This window comes from Schistocerca gregaria, chromosome 5 (genome assembly GCF_023897955.1).
Source record: "Schistocerca gregaria isolate iqSchGreg1 chromosome 5, iqSchGreg1.2, whole genome shotgun sequence".
Taxonomy (NCBI): domain Eukaryota; kingdom Metazoa; phylum Arthropoda; class Insecta; order Orthoptera; family Acrididae; genus Schistocerca; species Schistocerca gregaria.
The window spans coordinates 376022389-376036737 of record NC_064924.1 but is presented as its reverse complement, the minus strand read 5'-3'; the positions used below and the strand labels follow the sequence as shown (position 1 = coordinate 376036737).

Below are 14349 nucleotides of genomic sequence, written 5' to 3'. Positions count from 1 at the left end.
TTATTTTGGCAGGGCGTTGCAAAGACGACATTGAAGCTTTTCAGGGACTCTTACAAGAATTAGAAATTGACACAGACAGTCGCGGAATGCGAAAACAGGAAAACAATCACTACAGGTCACATCCGTCGCAATTCCGCGATGAACGAAATAATAACTGGACACGACAAGGCTATTCTTACAACGCAAATCGTGACCAAAACAGACACCACCCGTATGACAACCGTTGGCAGGTTAGTAATAATTACAGAGAAAGATCGCATTATCGTAGTAATGAATATGACAGAGACAATCATAGAAACAGACAATATGGCAACCAGAACTATTATCATCACGGGAGACGGAATAACTTCAGACGCAACGGTCCAGCGCGCAGTTACGATTCAGGGAGAAATTCTCCACCGCGTGACCGACAAGAAATTAATTACAGAAATTACCGACATGACGACAGACGATATGATCGTAACGACAGACCTGAATTGCATCAGAACTGGCGGGATTCAAACAGAGCAGGGCCCTCTCGGCAAGGTGAATTTGTAGAAGTTAGGTCTCCTAATCCCAATAACGACGCGCGCCAACAAAGAGACAGACAATGACTCGCACTGCAGGCAGCCGCGTGCGCCGGCTGGCTCAGAGAAAAATAACGTAAGACGCTAACCATGAGAAAAATTCCAGTGTTCCTTACCGACGTAACCACATGATAATTGCGTTGAAGTTGAAACTCTGCGTACTAGGAAGAGTAAAGGTTTACTCCACATTTCACATATAAAACCGTTTATTGAAAGATAATCTGCTTTTTAACTTTGTCTTTGCCATAAAACATTTCACTTCACATTTCTAGTATGCTTTGTCACACTGAGAAACTGTTAACATGCAACAATGTCTGAAGTTTACTATCCAGTCTAGAACCTACGGAACATATTTAGACAGTATTTACGAGTGCATTGTTATAGTAGTCCTCCCCCCATGAACCATGGACCTTGCCGTTGGTGGGGAGGCTTGCGTGCCTCAGCGATACAGATGGCCGTACCGTAGGTGCAACCACAACGGAGGGGTATCTGTTGAGAGGCCAGACAAACGTGTGGTTCCTGAAGAGGGGCAGCAGCCTTTTCAGTAGTTGCAGGGGCAACAGTCTGGATGATTGACTGATCTGGCCTTGCAACATTAACCAAAACGGCCTTGCTGTGCTGGTACTGCGAACGGCTGAAAGCAAGGGGAAACTACAGCCGTAATTTTTCCCGAGGACATGCAGCTTTACTGTATGATTTTATTGTTATAGTGAACAGACATCACTGTGTTATTGCGTGTGTACATTCTTGCTTGTTAGTTGCACGATTACGTAACGACTATAAGGCTCACATACTTAGAACATTTACCAGTATTGCTAATGAGATTTTAATGCAACATTTTGGTTTACTTGAAAATACATTCTGGATTTAAGGTACTTTTTGTGAGATACCAGATAATACAGTGGTTAGTTTATGTGACAGCTACACGATTTTATCACGACGCTACTAATGAGTGACAATTTACAATGTTGCTTTTGCAGTTTATCTGTTTTATATGTGCACAGTTTTTCTGAATTATTCTGGAAAGTAAAACATGTTTTAGTGGTAACTTTTGTGGTATAGCTACAATTAGACAGCCTTTTCCATAGCACAGCAGCACGTTGCAGCACAGTACTTTCTTCATCACGGCAATAAGCGTAATAACTAAGATACTTATACGCAAAGCAATTCACTTCGTTTATTACGAGGTAAGTACATTGACTTCAGCAGAACTTTGCTTACAGAGGACGATAACTACGACACTTCCACATAATTATCTTACAACAAGACACACAGTTTATCGCTACAGTACACGTATTTGAGTGATTAATTTTGTACTTAAAACATTTATTTTTAAAGATATTTGAAGTACGATGATACAAAGGTTTTCCGTGATACATTTCATTCCATTGCTGTAATCTGTAACACCTGAGGATATAATTACATTAATCCTCAGGGGGGTACACGCTTACTTTGTGTACCATGTGTGTGGCAAGCACAAGGAGCCCTAGCTAATATGGTATTTGTTTATACAACTTTACACATCGGTACCATATTTCTCTAACACATAAATTACACAGCTATCTGATCATTTAACTGAGAGAGACAAACATTTACTTTACTACATCAATGACAGATGTTTACGTAATTGCACCGTTGGATAACTTCACACTTATGAAATTGTATTTTGTCTGTACTTTGTGAACAGTTCATATTTTTTCGGAACCATTGTGATACTATGAGAGCTTTGAATGACATATTTGGTATGGGATCACGATTTTTAAAGTACATTTGAGGCAGATGACACTTTTGACATGAGCAGAGAATTTTTTTTTAGGTTTTGAAATTATTGGAGGAAGCTACGGAGATTTTGAGAATTTGACTGTGGTGTTATGATGTTATTATTACGATGACGATGTGAATTCTGCTGCTGAGGTATGTTTAAGCTGATGCTATATGAGTTATTTGGTTAAGCTACGTATCTGTTATGATGAAATATTGAAGAAGTGTCGACGAATATATATATATGTGTAATAAGGTAAGAAATAATGAGTAGTGGTTAGGGACTCTGATTTGTGAAAAAGGATGTTGGAAACCGAGAATCGTACTTTAAGAGTTATGAAATGAGTGTATATGCGTGAATGTATCACTATGCTGGCGAAAATTTTTTGGACACTATTCTATTTAGAGGATTTTGTTTCTACATATTTGTAACGCAAATTATTGACCTGTGAATTTTTTTATATGAGACTGCCACTGTAGCGGAAACTGGTGTCGTAAATATTTCGATAAGACAGTTAAGTGACCACCTGCATGTAATGCGTCGTGGGCACCCAGCTGCGCGACAACAACCTGACAAAAGAAAGCCATTAGTGTGCGCCTGTCAGAGGCACAGGTGGAAAAAAAAGAGGTCATTATCCTCGCTATTGAGATTCCTTTGTAGAAAGTATCGCAAATACTACACGCCCAAACTTGAAAACATATGATTACACTGTGGAGCTCTTAATTTATGATATTTACTAAAATGCCTAATGAAACGACGAGAAACATTTCATGGCTATTGTCCTGCTAGTTGAGAGAAATGCCATGTGGCTTGCTTTATGCATTTATTTACTCATTTTGTTTAATATCTAGTTCCTAACTGCACTGAAGCATTGGTTAAAATAAATTTTATGGATGTACTAATATAAATATTTTATGCCTACAGATCCAGTAAATAATAACTTTATGATGTACTTAAAAAAAACGAAGTAGCACAATAAGACATTTCCCTTCACAGAAATTGCATACAGAATTGTCTTTTCAAGTACATGGTAATATTTTTTTACAATAAATTTTTGTGGTGCACCACTTTAATTGCATAGACATTAAGATGTGAATAGACATTGTCCTTATCTGCATTGTTGTCTTTAGTGTAACATTTTTTCTGATTGAGCTTTGTCATGTTTAGGTATAAGTTATAGCATTTGCTGCGGCTGTTTGCCATTCATAGTGCTACTGAATGTCACTTTGTATTACTAGGTTAAGCCAATTTTATTACTGATTTATTTTTCTTGTTTGCTGCGCATTGCCTTATATTAGTTGTAATATTGCTGCCTTTTTTTGCCAATTTCCATTTTTTAACATTGCTGTTTGTGTAAATAGTTTCGTGCTGCTGCATTGCCTCATCCCTTAGTTAAGCATCTGAGCTCAGTAGATTTAAGTTAGCTTAAGAGGGGGTAGCCTATATAAGAGAATGATTTGCGATGGATTGGAAGAAATGCATTGAGAAGTTATACGAAAAAAGTACAGAAATCAGGTATAGATAGGACTTTTTGGAAATAATGAAGAACGAAGGGAGATCTCCGAGAAGTAAAGAAAGTTTTGTTTGCAAAATACTGCAGTAAAACAAACCCTGTCCTTTCCTTGTGTTATCCCACTATGTGTTTGTGTACCCTTGTGTATTTATGTTCTTTCTGTCTTTATATGTTTATCTGATAAGACTTATGTTGCAGAATTTTTCTAATACTAAGCTACATTCACTATGACGAGGAATACTGTTATCCTCAAATATAATTTGCATTAATAACATGTTATTTACTTTGTAAAGATGTTTACACATTATTTATTCTGTTTTGTTTTAATGCTCATGTGTGAAGTTGATGTTTCGAAATTTATTCTAATTTTTTATGTATGTGCTCCTGTCACAATTCCTGTAACACTGATGTATTTGTTATTTCGATTCTTTTGTAAAGCCTGTATTACTGCAAATGTTATCTGTGCTATTATGTTCTTTAATGATATATTTTGTGCCTTTGTTATTGTATTCTCATGTTATAAAATTGTAATTGACACCAGTTCATCAAATTAAATAATTTGTAAATTACATTTCACTGCACATGTTTCTGTTGGTCATAGTATATGGACAATATGTGAGAAGTAGGGGCTGATAGTGTTTGAACGTGCGTTAATAATTCAGTAAGGGACTGGATAACAGCATTACTGGTTCTAAGGACATTTCAAAAACAATTTTTGTGAGTGCACAAGTGGTGGTTATGGACTAGCTATATTATACACAAGACTCTTCAATGGTGATTGTGCGCCTGCACAGTCAAACAGATGGCTGCTGGCCATCTCTACAAGGACTACAGTGGGTCTACACCTTTGATGACCCACCAATACCATTATTTCTACAAGTACTGCAGTGGGTCTGCACCTCTGGTGGCCCACCAATAGTAATCTCTACCAGGACTACAGTGGGTCTGCTCTGTGATGACCTATCTACCGATAGTCTTCAACGTCGACTGACTCTGTTGTGGCCCATTACCTGTCTGCATGTCAAGAGTCAGCACTGCCTTTCCGTTGGAAGGACAACACTACTTCTTCAAGACTGCATGGAAATCCACTACTTCCATGTGCATTTTCTTTTATTGCTCAGTCTTTGAGAAAGACACTACTATATTACTGTGATGAATGATCAGGACTGTCTTTATGGACTGTGAGAAAATTTTAGCTTCTGACCAATATTTTATCAATAAGTGTGTGTATTTGATATCTTTGTTATATTAATTATGAAAAATTTTATCAAATCATTATTGGCTACTGCCCAAAACAATTTGTAATAATTTTTTGTGGGGAGCATGGGGGCTATGTAAGTAGGCTGTTTAGGTTTTCTTATTGGTAACGCCACATAGCGCTCGGTATGAAAAAATCACTGGATGTGCTGTGCGCAGTCTGTGCTTAGTTTGCATTGTTGTCTGCCATTGTAGTGTCGGGCAGCGGCAGCTGGATGCTAACAGCGTGTAGCGTTGCACAGTTGGAGGTGAGCCGCCAGCAGTGGTGGACGTGGGGAGAGAGATGGCGGAGTTTTGAAATTTGTAAGAATTGGTGTCATGAACTGATATATATATTATGACTATTAAGGTAAATACATTGTTTGTTCTCTATTAAAATCTTTCATTCGCTAACTATGCCTATCAGTAGTTAGTGCCTTCAGTAGTTTGAATCTTTTATTTAGCTAGCAGTAGTGGTGCTCGCTGTATTGCAGTAGTTCGAGTAACGAAGATTTTTTGTGAGGTAAGTGATTTGTGTAACGTATAGGTTAATGTTAGTCAGGGCCATTCTTTCATAGGGATTATTGAAAGTCAGATTGCGTTGCGCTAAAAACTATTGTGTGTCAGTTTAAGCACATTCGTGTATAATTGTTCAAAGAGGACGTTTCACATAGACCAGTCTTGTATAATTTTTCTAAGGGGACGTTTCAACGTGCCATTGTAGCACCAGTGGCCGATCTAACAACTGGGCCAGACACTTGTGTTATATGGCAGTTGCAGATAGCAGCGCCGTATTCTGCCTGTTTACATATCTCTATATTTGAATGCGCATGTCTATACCAGTTTCTTTGGCCCTTCAATGTAAATAACGCGCTGGTACGTCTCTGGCCCTTATGCAAACAGTTATTCAGCTTGTAATTGATAGAGAGAGTAGTTGTATGTCATCCTGAGTGATATCGTGCCAAATTATATCCGACTGGCGGATTAGATGGTCAAAATCTCAAGCTTGTCGGAGAGTCCTGCCCATAATGCTCCAAACATTCTCAGTCGGGAAGAGATCTGGCAACCTTGCTGGCCAAGGTAGGGTTTGGCAAGGACGCAGATAGCAGTAGACTCTCTCACCGTGTGCAGAACGGCATTATCTTGCTGAAATGAAAGCCCAGGATGGCTTGCTTACCTCTAAGGGCAACAAAACGAGGCGCATAATATCGTCGGCAAACCGTAGTGCTGTACCATTAACACCTGATACAGAACCATCGCCAAGTTATGTGTCGCCATATTTCTTTATGTTAAGTTACATGGGTGAGTAACCCTCTATATCAAACACAATTGCCCTGATGTTGCGAGTTATGTAGTCTTTATAATTTCTTCCGTGTTGTATGAACTTGGCCATGTGAATCCATCAAGATGGCTATGAGTCGCTGTGTGGCTCGATTGTATTTTTTAATCGTATGGTATAAGGTTGTGGTCTGACTTAACTCTGAAGCTGTACCCATCAAACTAATTGCCTATCAACTTATAACTATAGTAGTAAGGCGGATATTCTTAGCATTGAATTGTCTGTTGAGTGTTAGGTTGTGTTGTAGATGGTCAGAATCTTAATATAGTCGCCTGAGCGCAGTAAAATAAGTTGCCTGACAAAAAAGTGAAATATCTAGAAGATATGGTAGGGTGTCAATTTAATTTTGTACACCATCGGCGGGTATGTAAACTACTAAAGTTACAATTGTCCATAACATTTAAAACGTCCAACCGAGTGCATTAGTGTTAGTTGTGTGTAGTGTTATCAAGCCTGATAAGATATATAATGGACGTGAAGAGCGTCAGATGTAGAGTGATCACTGTGAACGACACGGCAATGTCACGAACTCGTCTGAGACAGTGCCATAAGCACCTTATAGAGTTTAAAAGTGACCTCGTCTAGGGACTCCATTTGGCCAGCTGGTCGAATTGTACAGTGTCCAGATTAATGGGGCATTCTGATGTGTTAGCGGCTATATGTTGGACTGCTTGGGAATGTGGGGGCTGGCATACTCTCAAGGCGCTGGTCGAATACTCTGACCGCCACAAGAAAGGATCACCATGTTGTGTACCAACACGTTGTAAGTACTTCATATCTGCAACTGCAATCGAGAACAAGCAATGGACTCCCTTCAACATTCTGTGTTATCCCACACCACTGGCCGGAGACCAGCAGCAGCCGGACTGGGGAGTTACCGTCCAATGACTACGCTGCCGTTAGCACCACAACCAACACAAACGGCTGCGTTTAGAGTGGTGCCGCGATCTGCAAGCAAAGACAAGTGATGATTGGCGTTTATTGTGGTCATCGATGGGTCGTTGTTCTGCACTACCCTGGATGGCTATCATCGGCGAGTATGTTACATCCTGGGGAGAGGTTCCATTCTTCCAATGTTTTGCAGAGGCCCAGCAGTGTTACTCCTAGTGTTTTGGTGTGAGGAGCCATCAGTCATGACTTCAGGGACTGGCTGGTAGTGACTGACGGACCTCTGATGGCACAACAGTACGTCATGGACATCCTTCGTACTCATGTGTTACCTCTCACGCGAGAGTATCGTGGCGCCGTTTTCCAACAGGACAACGCTCATACATACATGACACATGTTCCTATGAACTTTCTGCATCATGATGAGGTACTTCAATGGCCAGCAAGATACCCAGATCTGCCTCCATAGAACACATGTGTGAGCAACTCGGACGTCAACGCCGTCCCCGTGTCATTGTCCAGGATTCAAGGACCAGTTGCAGCAGCTGTGGGTAAGCTTCCCTCGGGAGAGGATATAACGTCTTACCGACTGAATGAATGCAATCATGCATTCCAGAGTAGCTGAAATGTCATACTGATAAGTGGGCTCATATTGCCAAGTTCTTTGTAAATGTGACTCTGTATTGTAATCATCGAGATAACATCACATACCGTCTCAATCTGTGGACTTCCATCTCGTTTCCTCCTCACTTTCTGGGTGTTTCAGTTTTTTTGGACAGTGTAATATTCCTGCGTGGATCGTCTCCACTTAGCCTTCGTCCAAATAAAATGCTTTAATAGTTGAGTGAATTTTCCGTCTGATACAGTTGAACCATCTATCGATTCCATTTAAGGAACCCATTTGTCCCAAAGTGATAGCATCCTGTGTAGAAGTTCACCGTCTGTCACGTGGTTTGTGTTTAGCTGCCATGTTTCTCGCTCGGCAAACAGGTTGTTTTTTATGAAGCTACTGGGTGCTTCAGTTTTTTTGGACAGTGTAATATTCCTGCGTGGATCGTCTCCACTGAGCCTTCGTCCAAGTAAAATGCTTTAATAGTTGAGCGAATTTTCCGTCTGATACAGTTGAGCCATCTATCAATTCCGTTTAAGGAACCCATTTGTCCCAAAGTGATAGCATCCTGTGTTGAAGTTCACCGTCTGTCAGGTTGTTTGTGTTTAGCTGCCATGTTTCTCACTCTGCAGACAGGTTGTCTTTTATGAAGCTACAGAAAGTGACAGGCGGGGTGACCCTAGAAACTGTGTAGTAATATGTCACAGTCTACTATAGCTTGCAGTATTTGGGTATGAGCATATACCGGGTCAAGGCAGCTAACCGCGGTAGCCGTGACGTTGGTGAAGATTGACTACAACGGTTGACATTGCGCCACACATCCACCAAGTGTAGGTTGTTCGTAATTTATTGCAGTTGCGTGCAATAATTAAAACCAGGAATTGGACCCCCTTGTCCAATCACGAAATTAAAAAAGTAAGGCAAGCCCACTGTAATCATATGCATTCCGAAATATGTGAAAAGTTATGTTTGCTGTACTTTAAAGAATTCTTTCCTCTCGCTCCGAGCCTGACTTGGCTTAAATGTTACAATTTGTATGTCAAAGAGCTGCCAAATTACGCCTTTACTGCGTATGAGCAAATTTGTATGTGTGCCGGTATTTCTTGCTTGAACAGAACCGCTGCACCGGATTCTAGTCCGATATTGATAACTAAGTCAAATCCGGTGGCGTTTGCGACGTCATGAAAGCATACTTCCTGCAAATGGTTACACCGACATCTTTTTCCTGTAACTGCCTCCGTATTTCAGATTTTTCAGTGGTAGAAGATATCCTTTTTTACATTTGTAGTAGCTAAACGGTATGTTGTGTATTCATGACATCACCCAAGCGGATTTGTCTGCAGATTAAGAAATCTTTGGATCACACTGCAAGTTTGGCGGTACGATTTTACTTTCTGGTTGTGGTTCAACTAGCGACTGCGTGTTCACAGATACATTCCCTTCGGTATCCCTTTGAACTGATATTGGAAAATCTTCAGTTTGTTTTTTGCGTGATTTTGCTAATTTTTGATTGCTTTTTCCCCTACTCTTTTAAGTAGCCTCTTGTTCTGAAGTCAGCCCTCGTTTGAGTCTCGACTGTCTTGGACGTGTGGATGGTTGAGATACTATGAAGCTTTGTAAAGATTGTCTAACGACTTCGTTTTAGGTACGTCCGGGATTGTACACTTTTGAGTCACCATGGTTAGAGGGTATTTATCATTAGTTGGTGGTTCAGCGGCAGTCATGCCTATCTCGAGAAAGGAGATTTCATTCGTCCTTTACTGATATTCTCCGGGCTATGAATGCCTTTGCTACAGAAGAATGCTGAAGATTAGATGGGTAGATCACATAACTAATGAGGTGGTATTGAGCAGAGTTGGGGAGAAGATAAATTTGAGCACAACTTGAGTAGAAGAAGGGATCGGTTGGTAGAATATGTTCTGAGGCATCAAGAGATCATCAGTTTAGTATTGGAGGGCAGCGTGGAGGGTAAAAATTGTAGAGGGAGACCAAGAGATGAATACACTCAGCAGATTCAAAAGGATTTAGGTTCCATTAGGTACTGGGAGATGAAGAAGCTTGCAGAGGATAGAGTAGCATGGAGAGCAGCATCAATCTAGTCTCTGGACTGAAGACCACAACAACAGCATCAATGCCTTTGGAATTGGAACAAAGGTTGGTGTGCCAGTGACTTGTTCATCTGTGCACCAAGTGGTTCGGCTGTAGGCGTGGTGGGTTGTCCTAATTTTATTCGCTTAGGTATAGTTTTGTTTGATCTGTGCTCTGTTCTTCTAACATGTTTCTAATCGCGTTTACTAGTTGGACTGAATTGGTAGTTACGGCAGCATATATTGATTCTCTTATTTTGTAAGTGTCTTCCATGCATCGGTCTGATGGTAGCTGAAGGAATCTACGAACATGAGTTCATATCGCCCATAAATAACCAACCTGTCTGCATGCTGCACACATTTTGGGTTGACTATATAATTATGGGCAGGGTTCGAAAATCTTTCACATTAATGTAAGATGGGACATTTTTTTCTAAATCAATGTGGGCTAATCGAACACCCTTAAAAACATTTAATTGATATTCGTTGTCCACTTCTCTTGTTTTATTTGGAAAATCCAGTCATAAGACCTCAACACCGATTGAATATGTTCATACAGTTCTGAAAGGCAATATTATATACCCTAAAGGTATGTACACAATCCAATATTGTTTGTGTTGATATGCTTATGATTTCAGTCAAGGGTGTCATGAAATCAGCCTCTCCTTTAGTCTTGTATGTGAGTCACTAACATGTTACTTCTCAGTTAAACTGCATTCTGAAGTAAATGAAATCGCCGGCCGCGGTGGTCTCGCGGTTCTAGGCGCGCAGTCCGGAACCGTGCGACTGCTACGGTCGCAGGTTCGAATCCTGCCTCGGGCATGGATGTGTGTGATGTCCTTAGGTTAGTTAGGTTTAAGTAGTTCTAAGTTCTAGGGGACTAATGACCACAGCAGTTGAGTCCCATGGTGCTCAGAGCCATTTGAACCATTTTTGTAAATGAAATCGAAATCGAAATATATCCTCGAAAGGTAAACCTAGTTTTTCAATAATCCAAGTATCAACCTCAGCTATCTGCAGTTTGGTATAAACATATGGGAAGTTACATCTTATCATATTTTCCTGAATTTCTTGTACATTCATTGAATGTTGTTTAGGCGCTTACACGCAATTGCTGCTGTCGAACGATTTAGCTACCGTACTCTTCTGTGGTGTGTTTGTGTTGCTCGACCACGCTGTACAGTTAGGACATAAACACATCACGTCTGCATACGCTAGCTGCCACAGGCAGACTTGGCCACCCAACTACACATTTGGCTGAGTCATGATTTTGCCATATGGGAGGAAGCGTCACACTGGATGAGAATTCTGACATCCTGATTCGCCGGAGGTGGCTCACAGCCTGTTCAGTACTTTCATTTCCGTATATGACAACATCGCCATTCACCAGCTGCCTCAGCTGTCCTATGCGTACTTTCTACTGAATTTTTTAATCACTGCATAAAATCACATGTCGGCCATCTACACGAACTGGCAATACTGTAGTATGTGGAACATTCTGCAGGAAGTGTTGCCTTCCACTTTAGCATTTCTGGTGCTATATTTATTCGAGTCTTCTTTTAAATGAAGTGCAGTGTAGATATGAAGCTGAGCTACTTACCATTTAAATCATATTTCGTCTGTCTGCTGAAAGAATCAGCCTGATGGAAGCTCACAAATTTACTTTATTTTCTAACGTCCTAGTAACAACGAAACAGTCCAGAAATATTTCTGTGAAACAATTTTTGGTTGCCTATCAAGATCAGATGGCAGAGGACGTAGATGAAGATGAAATGGGAGATATGAAGAGTTTGACTGAGCACTGAAAGACCTAAGTCGAAACAAGGCCCCGGGAGCAGACAACATTCCATTAGAATTACTGACAGCCTTGGGAGAGCCAGTCCTGACAAAACTAGACCATCTGGTGAGCAAGATGTACGAGACAGGCGAAATTCCCTCAGACTTCAAGAAGAATATAATAATTCCAATTCCAAAGAAAGCAGGTGTTGACAGATGTGAAAATTACCGAACTATCAGTTTAATAAGTCACAGCTGCAAAATACTAACGCGAATTCCTTACAGGCAAGTGGAAACACTGGTTGAAGCCGACCTCGGGGAAGATCAGTTTGGATTCCGCAGAAATGTTGGAACACGTGAGGCAATACTGACCACGACTTGTCTTAGAAGAAAGATTAAGGAAAGGCAAACCTATGTTTCTAGCATTTGTAGACTTAGAGAAAGCTTTTGACAATGTTGACTGGAGGACTCTTTCAAATTCTGAAGGTTTCAGGGGTAAAATACAGGGAGCGAAAGGCTAATTACAATTTGCACAGAAACCAGATGGCAGTTATAAGAGTCGAGGGGCATGAAAGGGAAGCAGTGGTTGGGAAGGGAGTGAGACGGGGTTGTAGCCTCTCGCCGATGTTATTCAATCTGTATATTGAGCAAGCAGTAAAGGAAACAAAAGAAACATTTGGAGTAGGTATTAAAATCCAGGGAGAAGAAATAAAAACTTTGAGGTTCGCCGATGACATTGTAATTCTGTCAGAGACAGCAGAGTACTTGGAAGAGCAGTTGAACGGAATGGACAGTGTCTTGAAAGGAGGATATAAGATGAACATCAACAAAAGCAAAATGAGGATAATGGAATGTAGTCGAATTAAATCGGGTGATGCTGAGGGAATTAGATTAGGAAATGAGATACTTAAAGTAGTAAAGAAGTTTTGCTATTTGGGGAGCAACATAACTGATGATGGCCGAAGTAGAGAGGATATAAAATGTAGACTGGCAATGGCAAGGAAAGCGTTTCTGAAGAAGAGAAATTTGTTAACATCGAGTATAGATTTAAGTGTCAGGAAGTCATTTCTGGAAGTATTTGTATGGAGTGTAGCCATGTATGGAAGTGAAACATGGACTATAAATAGTTTGGACAAGAAGAGAATAGAAGCTTTCGAAATGGTACAAAAGGATGCTGCAGATTAGATGGGCAGATCACATAACTAATGAGGAGGTATTGAATAGGATTGGGGAGAAGTTTGTGGCAGAACTTGACTAGAAGAAGGGATCGGTTGGTAGGACATGTAGGCATCAAGGGATCACCAATTTAGTATTGGAGGGCAGCATGGAGGGTAAAAATCATTGAGGGAGACACAGAGCTGAATACACTAAGCAGATTCAGAAATATGTAGGTTGCAGTAGTTACTGGGAGATTAAGAAGCTTGCACAGGATAGAGTAGCATGGAGAGCTGCATCAAACCAGTCTCAGGACTGAAGACCACAACAACAACATCAAGATGAGAAATATTTGTGGGTACTAGGCAGGACCACAGGCTGCATGATCTCAAGTCTACAGTGCACTGACAAGAATTAAATGATTCAATAGTCTATATAATGTAATTCTGTAGTTTCTTTATCAGTGAGAAACACCTTCGATGAAGCGAGCGAATAACACGCCTTATAACAGTGTTGTGGCTGTAGCTCACGCAGCATGTGATGTGAAGAACATCGAAGTACATAATCTGCTATTGTAGGCAAAATTTACCTTCAAAAAGTAGGTTAGTGCGTAGCTTGGTGCATTTTTTTTTGGGTGCGTTGTCACGCAAGTTGCTATATATAAGTGTAGGTAACAAATCTAGGGTTCTAGTATTGTTCGTGCGGTGACTTATTGAATGTTGCATATAAGAAGGTTATGAGCAGCGTTGTTTAAACGTTAGAAAATGGAGCTTAAAACTGGAAAAAGTGTTACATTTGTAAGATTTTTTCTTGTTAGATTTAATACAGGGTGAAGGCAATGGAGACAACTCGAAACATTTTTGACGTGTATAGGACAATGTCCTGGAAGAAATGATGTCAGAAAATAGTTCTCATTTCTAGTATGGTTTTTCGATGTGAATTATACGGCACATGCATGATACCAACGGGCTTTTTTGTAGGACGTTTTGGCGGTTTACCACTTTGATCCACGTCAGTATACCCAATAACTGTCAAAGATGATGAACTTAAAGACCATTTAGCCTTTGTGCGGCACTTGCATTCAGTGGGCAATATTGAGGACAGAAAGGAAAGGAAGGAAGATTATTTTAAACATCCTGTAGACGAGATCATTAGAGACAAAGCAGAAGCTTAGATATGGAAGGATAGGAAGGAAAATACGCTGTTGCCTTAATCGATGTAAAGAAAACATGGAAAACGTAAATCACGATCGTCAGATGAGGATTTGAACAATACGTTAACTTATAAAAATAAAATAATGGTTGAACCTTTAAGAGAAGTCTCAAGCAAAGACCAGTGTGATTCCGCAAAATATAATAATATTCATCTTGTGGCAAAAAGAAGGTGGTGATCTGTGTTAGAACTGTTTCCTAGGGTG

At 40.3% G+C, this 14349-nt stretch overlaps 1 protein-coding gene across 1 annotated transcript in view; it reads right to left on the bottom strand.

Annotated features, from left to right (window-relative positions):
- Positions 1-10351, bottom strand: part of LOC126273347 (uncharacterized) — a 68409-nt gene extending 58058 nt beyond the window's left edge. Inside the window, exon 1 of the mRNA XM_049976894.1 lies at positions 10342-10351. Within this exon, the coding sequence (XP_049832851.1) occupies positions 10342-10351 (10 nt within the window). The remainder of the gene's footprint in view (positions 1-10341) is intronic.
- Positions 10352-14349: the final 3998 nt, after the last annotated feature.